This window comes from Nestor notabilis, unplaced genomic scaffold (genome assembly GCF_000696875.1).
Source record: "Nestor notabilis isolate BGI_N333 unplaced genomic scaffold, ASM69687v1 scaffold18222, whole genome shotgun sequence".
NCBI lineage: Eukaryota > Metazoa > Chordata > Aves > Psittaciformes > Psittacidae > Nestor > Nestor notabilis.
This window is the reverse complement of record NW_009918901.1, coordinates 1,488-15,229: the sequence shown is the minus strand read 5'-3', so window position 1 is coordinate 15,229 and position 13,742 is coordinate 1,488. Positions and strand designations below refer to the sequence as shown.

The 13,742-nt window shown below is 41.6% G+C and overlaps 1 protein-coding gene across 1 annotated transcript; it reads left to right on the top strand.

The window, feature by feature from the left end:
- The first annotated feature begins 1,020 nt into the window (after positions 1-1,020).
- Positions 1,021-11,616, top strand: LOC104402170 (WW domain-binding protein 11-like). The gene is given in 12 exon segments (XM_010009975.1): positions 1,021-1,135; positions 1,941-1,972; positions 2,572-2,665; positions 3,348-3,544; positions 4,505-4,638; positions 5,405-5,604; positions 6,521-6,715; positions 7,403-7,504; positions 8,416-8,546; positions 8,548-8,722; positions 10,035-10,217; positions 10,880-11,616. Coding segments are annotated over 12 exon segments (1,941 nt in total). The 5' UTR covers positions 1,021-1,071; the 3' UTR covers positions 11,314-11,616.
- The last annotated feature ends 2,126 nt before the right edge of the window (positions 11,617-13,742 follow it).

The following is a 13,742-nucleotide window of genomic DNA, read 5'->3' as shown; positions in this document are numbered from 1 at the left end:
GGACAGAGCACTATAGGTTTTTACTAGTCAGTATTGAATATGATCAGTTCTTGGAGCTTGCTAGGAGCCTTTTCTTGTGAGGTCTTGATGCACTAAATGAGGCACAGTGCTTACATTTCTTCTTAAAGGATAAGGGCAGACCTGTCATTTAGTGGCTTGAAAACAGCATCTGCTGTAGTTGGGGAAGAAGAATGCACATGGCGACTGCAGTGAGGCTGCAGAGAACTTTGGACTAAGCTTGTGAATACTTTCATTTTGGTCATGATCTATTTAGATTCAGTATGGTAACTACAAAGCTGCATCCCCCCAACTCCCAAATTTCAGAGGGTGTTGTAGAGTTCTGGTGTGGGATCTGTTGAGATCTGTCTGTAAACTGAAGAAATGCCTGAAGACAGGAAATAATTCTTACCAGAATCCCCTTTTCTCTTGTGATCATCATGATACAGTCTGAAATAATACTGGTAGAGGCAGAGACCGTAAAGGCAGCGGTATAGCAATAACATATGAGAAGGAGATGACATGGATGTCTGTAGAACACTTGCTGATGGACACAGTGGGTGCTGGGGAGAGAAATCAAGGCCAGCTTAAAAGTCCTGAAGAAGGGAAGAAATCTGTGGGAAACATCTGAAATAGAGAGGAATGGGAAGGTAAAACTTGGAGAGCTCTTACGAAAGTAACTGAAAAGCTAGAAGGGCTCTGATAATGCTTTTATAAAAATAGAATGTGTTTTTCTCCTTCCAGTGTGCCCCTCCATAGTGTAAGCAAGAAGCTTCTTCCTTTGAGTCTCTGAATAATAATGAACTACTTGATTAGTTTAAAATAGGTATTTAGTAAAGTAGTAGTAAGTAGGTACTTAACTGTAACTAAGTACTTCTATTTAACTAATTTTGTGTAATTTTTCAGATGAATGCTTGAGCTAGTAGCATGGTTTGAGGTTTTTGAGGGAGCAACCTGCTGATGCAGAGAAGTGTTATTCCAGCTACTGGTGCATAGGCTCTGAAACCATGTCATCTTTTCCAGGTCTCTCCCTCTTTTTAGGTACTTTTTTGAGGCAGAAAAAAAAAGGTCAAAATGGGGCGGAGATCTACATCATCCACCAAGAGTGGGAAGTTTATGAATCCCACGGATCAGGCCCGTAAGTATCAGTACAAGCTTATGGGAATGGGGGGGTAGAGGGTCCTCAGGAGGCAGATAGAAAGCTTTCTCTGAGGATAAGGTCCTCACTTGTGAATCAGAACTGAGTTTCCCTAACTTGAAAAGTATTATCTCAGTTTTGGCTGGTGTAAAAACTCCCTGAGAAGGCTGCTTGCTTCATGCTGCTGCTTCTCTCTGTATTTATGTACTGTAGTCATCAGTGTTCAAAGGACTTTGTACTTAGCTGTTGGATAAACTGCAAGCTACTGCATGGGACACAGTTAATGTGTCTGAGGCTAGAATTTGAGGAACATGTAAAACTTTGCACAAGAGAGTTGACTAACTGTTTTTCCCTTTTGGTAACACACCAGGTGTTACCAATGCTAAGCAGGCAAAGAACATCCAGATTTCCATGATGAATGTGCTTGTTTCAGATGGATACTCAAAGCCTACCTATTTTTAAAGTGCATCGTCTGTTGTTAGCTCTGCTTCAGCTTCTGGGCAGAAATCCTTTCATGACTGCACATACCACTGTGGCTTTTCCTGCTTGTTATTCTTCCTTTTTGTAGAAACACCCCTGCTTCTGGAGGTGTGAAGGCTGCTGCATCTCCTTTAGTTTCTCTATAACACACATGAAATAGAAGTCTATTTCGTGCTGTGTTTCTCTCTCGCTGGGAAGATGAGTTAAACAGTTGAAGTCTTTGCAAAATGACTGAAGAGTTGAGACACAGCACTAGGCTTGATGAAGGAAAGGTTCTTCATGAATTTGTTTCAAGTTATTTTCTTTCTTTTCCCCTCTTCTCTAGGGAAGGAAGCTCGGAAAAGGGAACTAAAGAAGGTAAATAAAAGAGATCAGGAACATTTACTTGTCATTCTGCATGCTGTGTACCATGTTTGTGACTGTGGCCAATGGATAGACTACAGATGTTTTGATTGATATCCTAAGATTGACTTTGGAATATACTGTCCAAACAAGTAGTTTAAGAAAACACAGACAGAAGTCTTCTTTCGAGTAACCATATCTCATCACCTACTATTTTTTAACTTGTAATGATTACAGCTTTTTGAAACATTATTGTAAGAACTTGGGCATTAAAATAAAAGACAAAAAACAAATAAACCACCCCAGACTGACATACTTTTTTAGCATGTTTTACTGCATATCTTTAGTCAGTCGTTATCTTGTTGATTGTGTGTGTGTTTGACTGAGTGAATTCTAGAAATGTTTGTAAATGGCAAGATAGTGGGATTTAAATTTCCAGAAGATTCAATTACCTCTGCTGCTGACTTGTGCCATGGTTAATGTTTGCAGGGCATTTTGAGACACCTTTTTTTCTGCAGACTGGACATACTGACAAGGGAGTATTTGGTACAAATGTTCTTTCTCTTTTTCTCCTGTGCTGCTTTTCTGACCTTCTTGATCTCTGATCCTGTTAGAACAAAAAGCAACGAATGATGGTACGAGCAGCTGTACTGAAGATGAAAGATCCAAAGCAGATTATCCGGGACATGGAAAAGCTGGATGAGATGGGTGAGTGGAGGTAGCAGGTATAGGACTTAGGCGGTGGTTTATGTAGACAAATAACATAGTTTCATAGGATGACAGAAAGATTACAGTAGAGTAACATTTTTCCTTTCCTGTTAGAGGGGGCAATTTTATGAATAATCGGGCATTGATTGTGATTTGAGGTGATGTGGTGCCATCAAAGGTGACTTCCCCACCTCCCGCCTAAGATGGCTGATAGAAAAAGAGTAGTTTATGTGATGGTAGCTTGGAACTGAAGCAGAGAATTGTCATAAGGCTGAAGACTTCCTGGAAATAGGGACTGGAAGTTGTTTGCTTTATGAAATCATAGAATGGTTTGGGTTGGAAAGGACCTTAAGATCATCTAGTTCCAACCCCCTGCCACGGGCAGGAACACCTCACGCTAGACCATGTCACCCAAGGCTCTGTCCAGCCAGGCCTTGAACGCTGCCAGGGATGGAGCATTCACCATTTCTTTGGGCAGCCTGTTCCAGTGCCTCACCAGCCTCACTGTAAAGAACTTCTGCCTTGTATCTAATCTGAACTTCCCTGGTTAAGCTTATACCCATTTCCCCTTGTCCTATCACTACAGTCCCTGTACTTCCCTTTGAAGTTGTCTGATTCATCACAGTTGTGCAGTAGAGTAACTTAGGAATTTTTGGGGTGTGTTTTTGCTGTCTTGGATTAGAGTTTAACCCAGTACAGCAGCCGCAACTTAATGAAAAAGTGCTGAAGGATAAACGCAAAAAACTTCGCGAGACTTTTGAGCGTATCTTACGGCTCTATGAGAAGGAAAATCCTGACATCTACAAAGAACTGCGCAAGTTGGAAGTAGAGTATGAGCAGAAGAGATCACAACTCAGCCAGTATTTTGATGCCGTCAAGGTAATGCTTGTTGTATTTCAGACTTGTAACTGTGGTAGTGTATGCTCTTTATCTGTTTCTTAGGTGCAACAATTGCAAAGGAGAAACTTTTATATTATAAGGCCAGAGTATATGTTATGTCGCTCATATTAAGTACTTATTTGCATAGCGTTTCCGTGAGGACACCGTGGGGGTAGTCGAGTCTGAATTTGTGTCTGATATACTGACTTCATTCAACATGAAATTATGGGGGAAAAGAAGATTCGTGCTAAAAATAAATCATGTCAGAATTTGTTTTCTGTGTTAGAGAGCCAGGCTGTGAGTGTGCAGTTGATATTTCTGTGAAGACTTTTGCTGGAATTAGTGAGAATTTTTGGCATTCCTTTAAAGAGCTTTATTTGACATTTTTCCCTACTGTATTGGAGAACATAATGTTGCCCAAGTGCAAGTATTTGTAAGGCTTTTATTTAATTTTTTTATTCCGCTTTGGAATATGCAGCAGCCTGTAATTCATGCCTTCCGGATACTTAAAAAATACAGGCATAGAATCATACAATGGTTTGGGTGGAAAGGACCTTAAGATCATGTAGTTCCAACCCCCCTGCCATGGGCAGGGACACCTCACACCAGACCATGTTGCCCAAGGCTCTGTCCAACCTGGTTGTGTCTGCAGCCTCTTTGCTTTGGAGACTGAAGGTCTAAAGGGAGATCGAAGCTTGTCTGGGTTTTGACTGAAGTACTAAAGCCTTTCATAGGTGCACCGTGTGTGTTTTGTTTTGTGTTGAAAGCTTTTACTGTTGACATCTTCCTGAGTGTCTTTTGTGGCCTGCTGCAAGAAAACATGGCCTAAGAATAGACATCTTTAGCAAGTGATGGCACATCCCATGTGTTCTGTACTCTGAAAGGTGATGAGGTTGTGCAGGAGCTTCTGTGGGAGTAATCCGTTCTTTCTTTTCTTGCTCTCCTTTTCTCCCCTTCCAGAATGCTCAGCATGTTGAAGTGGAAAGTATTCCCTTACCAGATATGCCGCATGCTCCCTCTAACATCCTCATACAGGACATTCCCCTTCCAGGGGCCCAGCCACCTTCTATCCTCAAGAAGACATCAGCCTATGGGTAAGTGGAGAAAGAAACTTCTAGGGGAGTGAAAAATGAGCACTCTTATTACTGGGGAGGAACTGGCCCAGCCACCTTCTATCCTCAAGAAGACATCAGCCTATGGGTAAGTGGAGAAAGAAACTTCTAGGGGAAGTTACTGAGGAGGAACTATGGGTAGAAGCAGAGGTAATACTGACTAGCAGAAATCAGGAATTATGTGTGAGTGAATTGTACTTTCTTTTAACCAAAACACTTTAATCTTTCCCTCCTGTTATAGGGTTTTATTTAAATTGCATTGAGTAATAATCTGTGTCTTCTAGGATTTGTCTTTCTGCATATCAGTAAAACTTAAAGCTCTGCCACTTTTACCATAAATGCCCTTTAAATTGGCATATTGTATGTGTTCTTTTGTCTTGCTAGTATATTCAGTTTAATCTCCTAATTTACTTGTCTCTCATTCTACAACTAGTTCTTTTTATTTCTTTCTGAATAGCCTTCTGTTTTCACGGACTTTGCGATTACTTCATTTGGCGTCTGTGGTGGGATTCAGTCCTTGCTTTTTTTTTGCCTTCTGGGAAGCTTGGTTTTGGCTGATATTTTGCAATCACGTCTTTGTACGAGGCTGTAAACTCCTTGGGACAGGTCTATAAATGTTCATGTGTCTTTTTAGAAGGCTGCTGTGTAAGCAATGATGAGAGAAGGCTAAAGAATTCTATTAAGTGCATGTTTGCTTTCATTTGTTTGTGTTCGTTCCTACATTTCTTGTTTCCTTCCTTATTTCCAGACCACCAGTTCGGTCCATTTCTGTACTTCCTCCTCCTGGGCTTGGTGTTCCACGTTTACCTCCAGGGAGGAAGCCCCCTGGACCTCCACCAGGCCCACCCCCACCTCAAGTCCTCCAGATGTATGGCCGTAAAGTGGGTTTCACCTTGGAGATGGCTCCTCGAAGGCGAGAAGAGGAGATTTCTTACAGTTCTGAAGCAGGTAAGAACTTCTCTGTTACTGTCTGGGGTTTTGCTTGACCTGTCCGTTTTGCTGTGGATAGTACTGCTGTGAATGTAGTGTGCCCTACACAAAGTATTCTCTGGGCAGTATGGGTGTTAATACTACTTGAAGGACTTTTCTTAAGTGATTGCACCTCTGAGCTGATTCTGGTATTCTGCGATTCTATCAGCTGTATTTTTAAGTGTTGAAACTTCTAATTACAACTTTCCTATGTAGCCTTAACAGTGCTGAAACATTGGACATATTGATTCCTTAAAAAAACTTAACCAGTCTCAGAGAAGTCTTCCTATTGCCCCCTCCAAATAAAACAAAACAACAACAAAAAAACCCAACAACCAACACCCAACTCCCCTCTGCCAAAATAAACCCCCCAAAAAAACCAAACCCAAAACAAAAAAACAAAACCCAAAAGAAAACCCTTCCCCTCTCCCCCACAAAACCCCCCAAAAAACTCAAAGCAAAGCCAAAATCCATACCAAACCAGCACCAACCAACCCTGGGTATGCATTTGCTAGGAGAAACTAGGTCCTCTTTTTCACAGTTACTGTGTCATCTCTAGAGAAACTTTAGCGAATGGGTGAATCGGCTTTATTGCACACCAGAAAACACCCAAGTATTTCAGTGGGCAATTGCAACTCGTTAGTCTGTTCCTCTTGAGCAGATAGGAGCTGCCTTCACTTGTTTGCTGTGCAAATTAACCAGTGGCTTAATAGAAAATATTAGAAATAGACTCTCCCAAAATATTCTTTAAGAATATGAGCTAAACAGTAAAGCGTTGACAACATGTCCATGCTGTTGCTAGGAGGATTTTTCTAACTGTAGACATGCAAAATACTTAGTTTTCACACCGGTGTATTTGGAGTTTATGCATTTCCTAATACTTCGCTTCCCACAGGACAGCGAGGGCATGATGATGACATGTCCAGTACTAGCGAAGACGAAGGTTATCCTGAGGATATGGATCAAGACAAGCATGATGATAGTAGTGATGACAGTGACAGTGACAGGTCAGATGCGGAGAGTGAAGGCGAGGACTTCCTGCATCGTGATAATGACAAGGAGAGGGAAGGTGGTGAAGAAAAGAAATCGGGTATGATATGGGAAGTTATAGATTGGGGTTTGATGTTTCAAAAGAGTAATGTTACTTAACAGAGTTTGTGTCTGTTTTCCTGACTGAGGGGAGGGAAGTTAATTTGTTTTGCTCTCTGTTCTAACTTGCCTAAATTTCAGCTGAAGAATTTTCATTAGCAAACAGATCAGAAGGAAATTATCTAGAAGTGAAGCATCTTTCAGGTGGAGCTGCTTTCTTAACAGTAGAGTTAGCTTAGTAAGGTTGCAAGATATTTTTCACCTGAAGTATTGAGTTGGCAGGGTACATTACAAAAATTATGCATCAGTGTAAAATATATTCACTCTTTAGTGACTTGAACAACTGAGACCACTGTGTTTCATACCCCTGATGCTTCTGGATAAATTTTTTTTCTTCATTGCTTAGGGGACACCAATTGATGGATAATACTGGGTTAGCAAAACTTTAAATAGTCAGTAACACGGTGTTAACCCTTATGCAAGGAGCATCACTATTCTAGTTAGAATGATACATTATCCATAGAACTATAGCATAGCTTGGGTTGGAAAGGACCTTACGATCATGTAGTTCCAACCCCCTGCCATGGGCAGGTTCCATACCAGGTAGAAGATTAAATCTTGGCTGATTTCTGTTGTTTTCTTCCCAGCTCCCACCACTCTTGCCCATGCTTTGCTTTGCTTTCCCCAGGTCACAGTGTGCGGTTTGCAGACATGCCTGGGAAGTCACGAAAAAAGAAAAAGAACATGAAAGAATTGACTCCGCTCCAGGCCATGATGTTACGAATGGCAGGTGAGTGAGATGGATATGTGAAGTGGAGTTATGCCATCAGGCTTCCAGTTAATATTTTTCTGGTAAGCTTACTAGGTTTGCACAGATTTTATTTCATAGAGTAAATATTTTACTGTTGTGATGTAAGAGTGTAAACTGTGGTTAGGTTTTGGTGGTGGGGTTTTTTAATGAGTTTTCATCCATTAGTGTGTCTGTTTTGCACAAAGTTGAAGTTACAGGAGCAACATGTGTTTTTTTGAGGTACTGGGATTTATTTATTTATTTTTTTTTTTCTTTTAAAGTTTTCTTAACTTTGAAACTATTGTTTGTTTGAGCATGAGTGAAAAAGAAAAGATGTGATTGTCTCTGGGCTCAGCCTGTAACCTGAAAGGATTTGTACTCCTTAAAAAGATCCTTCAGAAATAAGTTAACAGAGAGTGAAGATTTTCTTTTCTTCCTTATTCGTTTTTTTGTGGGGTTATTTTTTTATTTTGGTTTTTTTTTTTTTTCTTCTGCTTGTTTTAGACACCCCAATATTTTTCAAAGGTGCTGGGGTTTCTTGGACATGGGGATTATGTATGTTTTGAGGTTGTGTCCCCATATGCCCTCCTACCTGTGGAAGCTCCCGCAAACCATAGATCAACTAGCTGCAGTTCAGGTTGTTAGTAGAAGTTTCTGCTCCTACAGGAGCACACAGCTCTTGGTGACAGAGCTCTATCTAGAACTGTGACTTTTATTTTGTATTATTATTTTTTAATTTTCTGTTTAAAATGTACTCAGTTTTCTTTCCTTTGAGAAAGACCTTTGAGGAAGGTTTTTTTTTTTTTTTTTTTTTTTTTTTATTTGATTTTATTTTGTGTGCTCAATTTCTCTGATGTTTCACAAAGATATTACCTGTGGGTAGATTTTTACAAATATGTCTCCATTTCCAGGACAGGAAATTCCAGAAGAAGGGAGAGAAGTGGAGGAATATTCAGAAGAAGAGGAGGAAGAAGAAGAGGACTCGGAGTCTGAAGAGGCAGCACAACAGCAACAGCAACAACAACTCAGTGAGGAAGCTCTTACACTCGTCTACTGCAACTTCCCAGACACAACAGCAGCAGCCACCTCCACAGCCTGTTCCTCCATCTCAGATACAGGCACCTCCTATGCCTGGGCCACCTCCACTAGGACCACCTCCTGCCCCTCCACTGAGGCCCCCAGGGCCACCCACTGGCCTTCCTCCTGGCCCTCCACCAGGTGAACACTTGATGTACTCTGGTTTGAATTGTGCAGGCACTTGATACTACAGAATGTATTAGGTTTGGAGTTTTGAAGCTGTAGAATGTGTTGCAGGCAGCGTACAGGAGCCCCATGTGGTAATTGACGAGACTTGTGTGATCTCTTCCGTGGCAGTCTGTTGTTGCTGTACTGTGCTTTTGAGGCATAAGGCCTCCGTTGCTGTAGTCAGCCTGGTGGGCATTGTTACAGTTTGTAAACTGTAATCCTGGCAGGCAGCAGTAGTTGGAATATGAAGCATAAGGCCTGCTGCTATGTGCCCCTCCAGTGTGTGGTGGGTTTCCCTTTAGTGATTTCTTGTGTTGATCTCCCCACATCCCGCTGAGTGAGGCCTGATGAAAGAGGTTGGGGAAGCACTGCCCAGCTATATAGGTTTTGGCATAGATTTCTTTCGTAATGTAAGCTACAGCTTCTGCTACTCTACCACAGGAAGGTATTTCACTCTTACTAGGGAAGATAACTATCCTCAAATGAAATAAGTACTACGTTTGAATTCACAGCAATGTTGTACTGCCTAGACACTATTAACAATAAGACCAGTTGGTACCGTTTTCTTTTATAGTGCATGATTTTCTGAGGGCAAGCACTTGAATTTCTTTGATCTGGAGAAAATTGATTTTTCTGGAAGTTGATAGGGTTGCTGTACAGCTGAACTGGATAACAGTAACAGGTTGCTTTGTAATTAAAGTGTATAAATCTATTGCTTGTTCTTAAATTGCAAATATCAATAGTTGGGCTATAGTGAGGAGCATTATATGCCACAATTTTAATGTATTCTGTTCTATGTGGGCACATTAGCAACCTGATTTTCTTGGGGGGGGAGGCAAAGCTAGCTTTCCAATGTCTTCCCTGCTGTTCCATTTCTGATACTTCCTGCAGGGGGAAACTCAAACCAGTTACTTTCAATAGAGCAAAACTACTTTTTCAGCCAGAAGGGTAGTGAAATTCCAGAGTGAAAAGTTTTTAGCTGTTAGAATGCTGACAACCTTGTCTCAGTAGCTGTTCTCACCTATTGCTTCATTAAATGGAGAGTAGCCCTTTTTCCAGTGGGAGAGGATACCTACACTTGACTATTACGATGAAGCTTTACTCTAACTCTACAACTGCTGCCTCTTTTTGAGATATTTAGAAGATCTCTTTAATCTAGCAGCTAGCTAGTATTAGAATAGAGTTCAAGTTACTGTTGAAGGTCTTCAGTATTAGCTGGTGGGATAGTTGCTGGAGGGTTTTTTTAACCATGAACTCAGTTTCTCTTTTGTATGCATGCTTCCAGGAGCTCCTCCGTTCCTGAGACCTCCTGGCTTACCAGGACTGCGTGGGCCTTTACCTCGACTTCTGCCACCAGGTCCTCCACCTGGGCGACCACCAGGCCCCCCACCAGGTCCCCCACCAGGTCTGCCCCCAGGTCCTCCTCCACGTGGTCCCCCTCCTCGTCTTCCTCCTCCAGCACCACCAGGTAAAGTGTTCTGTTTGCTTCAGTACCAAGCCTCTTCTAGCTTTAATTTTCCCAGTTTTTACTGTGGTGACCAAGTCAATAAATACAACTGGTTACCAGTTTGTCTGTGTTCATGTCCGTGTGACTGCATTGTGCTACGTGCTGTTACGTTTCCCCGTGTAATGACAAGGAATTCCATGCTTCTGTGTGTGGTTCGGTAGCAAGAAATCTGCCCTCAGAAAGGGAATTCTGGAGTTTAAGCTTCTGATGGACTGTTTCTGAATAACCCCTGGGAGCTATAATTCACTTAATGAGTTGGAGATAGGGTTATTTATTTTTTTCTTTCTGGTCAGAAACATTTCTGAGGAGTCTGAAATTCCAGTGGGATGGATCATCAGGAAACTTTGTTTTTCAGGTTTTAACTTTAAAATTTGAAAGGGAGCAATACACAGGCTCCTGTAGCTTTTGAAGTTTGAGGAGCAGCAGCATTTTCAACCCAGCATTTGGTGCAGGGTTGAAAACTTTTTTTTTTTAAGCCAGTGCTACTGCTTCTTGTTGGGGGTGTTTTCTTCCATTTTTGTTTTTCCTTCTCGGCTTTCAGAGCCTGTGCAAATGGCCAAAGATTTTTAAGACATCCAGGTGTGGAGTCAGCTCATGCTTTTTTTTATTTCTCCTTCTTACAGGTATCCCTCCTCCTCGTCCAGGCATGTTACGGCCACCTCTGGTGCCTCCCTTAGGACCTGCCCCGCCTGGGCTCTTCCCACCAGCTCCTATTCCAAATCCTGGGGTTCTGAGTGCCCCACCCAGCCTGATTCAGCGCCCCAAGGCGGATGACACCAGTGCAGCCACCATTGAGAAGAAAGCTACGGCCACTATCAGTGCCAAGCCGCAGATCACTAACCCCAAGGCTGAGATCACTCGCTTTGTGCCCACTGCCTTGCGAGTGCGCCGGGAGAATAAAGGGGCTTCAGCTGCCTCCCAGAGAAAACAGGATGATGAGCCTGCTCTTCCATTAACCAAAGCTGCCCCTAAGGCTGGATCATCTGCCCCGATCTCTGTACAGACAAAGGATGATGTGTATGAAGCCTTCATGAAGGAAATGGAGGGTCTCCTGTGACCTGTCATAGTCCTACTCAGCTTTCCTGCCCCTCTGAACACAGATCAGACCACCGTGGAGGGAGAGAAGGAAAAATTATCCTTCAGCCAGTGAAAGGGCTCACTTGACAGGGAATAGTTCCCTACCCACAGGTTAACTTGCCAGTATGCTCTGGATAGAGACCGCTGCAGATGAGGTGTGGCTGGGGACCTCCTTTCAAGAGCTAGCATGTCCCCTTGGTGGAAGAAAATCACACTAAAGGTGGTGGTACTACTTCCTTCGAGTCTTCCCCCTTCCTTGGAGGGGAGTAATGGTACTCTGGGGAGGGGGGTGTGGGAGTAGGGGTTGACTATGCTCTGCCTGAATCCTTGCACATCCTGAATGCTCTGGCGAGGGTAGTGAAACAGGTTTTTAAAGAGACAGGAAAGTGTTAGCAGCATTTCGTACACATATGGGTGTCCAGTTTTTATTTTCTGTACTGTTCCTTTCTGTAAATATTTTATAATCCTGTTTTTTAGTTGCAGTGAGATTGATCAATCATCTTTCTTCCAGGGTAGTCAGGGAGGTAACTTGTTGCGTATACTGTACACTGGAATTTTGCACCCTATCCCTTTATAGTCATCTTGATGGCTTTCATCGGCCGGGGAAACTTCATTTTGTCTTGTGAAAGACAATAAATGTTCAGTGTATCAAAATACAGGTTTGCTTGTGATTTGTCTAAAACTAGCATGTGGATGGAAAGCGGGGAGGTTCTTTGCTGGCCTTGGGGGAGGATAGAGGGATTCTGAACCTCAAAAAAGAAAAGCAATAGCTGCATTATAAATAATAGATACCTTTTTCTTTTTCTTTTTTCTTTTTTTTTTTTTTTAATTTAGAGTTCTCCTGTTCTTGTTTTTTCAGCTCCTGAACATCTCTTTCAACCTTTGTTGGTAGCTAGTAGAAACTTAATTTCTGAAGTACCACTAATAATTACAAAGTTACTTTTTTTATATATTCTTACCAAAAGGTTTACTTCGTATTGGGCCTCAGATACTCTGTTCTAAGAGCTTGGCAGGTAACTTTACGTGTGGAAAATACCTGATTTCAGATTCTATGAAGTCAGAGCTTTTAAGTTGCAGATACTTTTTTAGAAAGGACTTCCACTTTTCCATCTTAAAGTCTGTTTTGGCAGAAGTATCCCTTTGGCTTCATTCACTATGCAGACAGAGTCAGATACTCCAATAACCCTTACCACGCCAAGTGCAAGAAACAAATCTTTGTTCTCATTTGAAGCAGAACTGCAAAATCTCTTGGGATCTTGTAGACAAATGACTCTTAAGACCCAGAGGATCAGTTGTGTTGGCAACAAATCTCTCCCAAATGAATTGCTGCTTCAGAGGGGATAATAAGTATTTCAAGCATGCAAAGTTTTGCCTGTAACACTGAATTTGAGCACAAAGCCTACTAATAGTGAGGTATTTATGTAGATGTCTCATCTTGTTTAAAAACAAAACAAAACCAAAACCAAACAGAAAAACCCCAACAAACCAGAAAGTGTTTAAGTTAGTGTTTTAAGTCTGATACAGTGTAAAAGAAATTGAGAGAAGTCTTCATTGTCCCTGCTGAAGAGCTTGTAAGCATCTTAGTGATTTTAAGGATGAGTTCTTTATAACATACCGGTTTCTAGACAAATATATCCAGACTTGTGGAGTTTTAGATTTTTAATGAAGAGAGTTTATATCAAGCAGCCAGACCAGCAGATACCTTGAACAATACCTTCAGTTGGCTGTCTCAGACTTAGCTGAGTACTCGCTGTTTTGAGGTTAAATCTGTTTTAAGGAGACAGAATTATTATCTACCTGAACTTACACTTGAAAACTTTGATTCTGTTTTTCATTAATTCTGAACACAAGTTTGTATAGCAGTTCTTTCTCTAGTTCAGGAATTAGTTGCAGTTGTGTCAGTAGTATCGTAAATCTTTGGTTATATTTCTTTATATTTTTGTGCCTTTTTTTTTTTTTTTTGAGGCATTTTTGTCTGTAGGTGAAATGTTTGAATGGTGATTTTGGGGGAAGGGGCATCATTGTGGTACCTCTGACCCTTGGTTTGATTATGTTATTTTTGCTATATTCTCACATAGCTGAGCCACCTTTTCCTCTGTTGGGATAGAGAGAACACTTTCTTGTGTGTCTGTACCTATCCTTTTTAGATGGAGACAAAGGGATTTGAATTTGCTACATCTTTAAAATGGCTCAAAAAAGGGAAATATAATGCACAAGGACTGTACGTAATACTGGAAAGGGCACTTCTCACCCTGTCTGGGGTGAAAGGTGAGGGTGTGAGTAAAAAAAGGTAGGTGGTTACTTGTAGACCTCTAAGATGCCTCTTTAAGGGGTTGTGGAGAAGGGAGGTGAGGTGTAGGAGAGAGTACTCCTGGAATGGGCTTTGTGGCTGTGGGGAAGAGCTGGGTT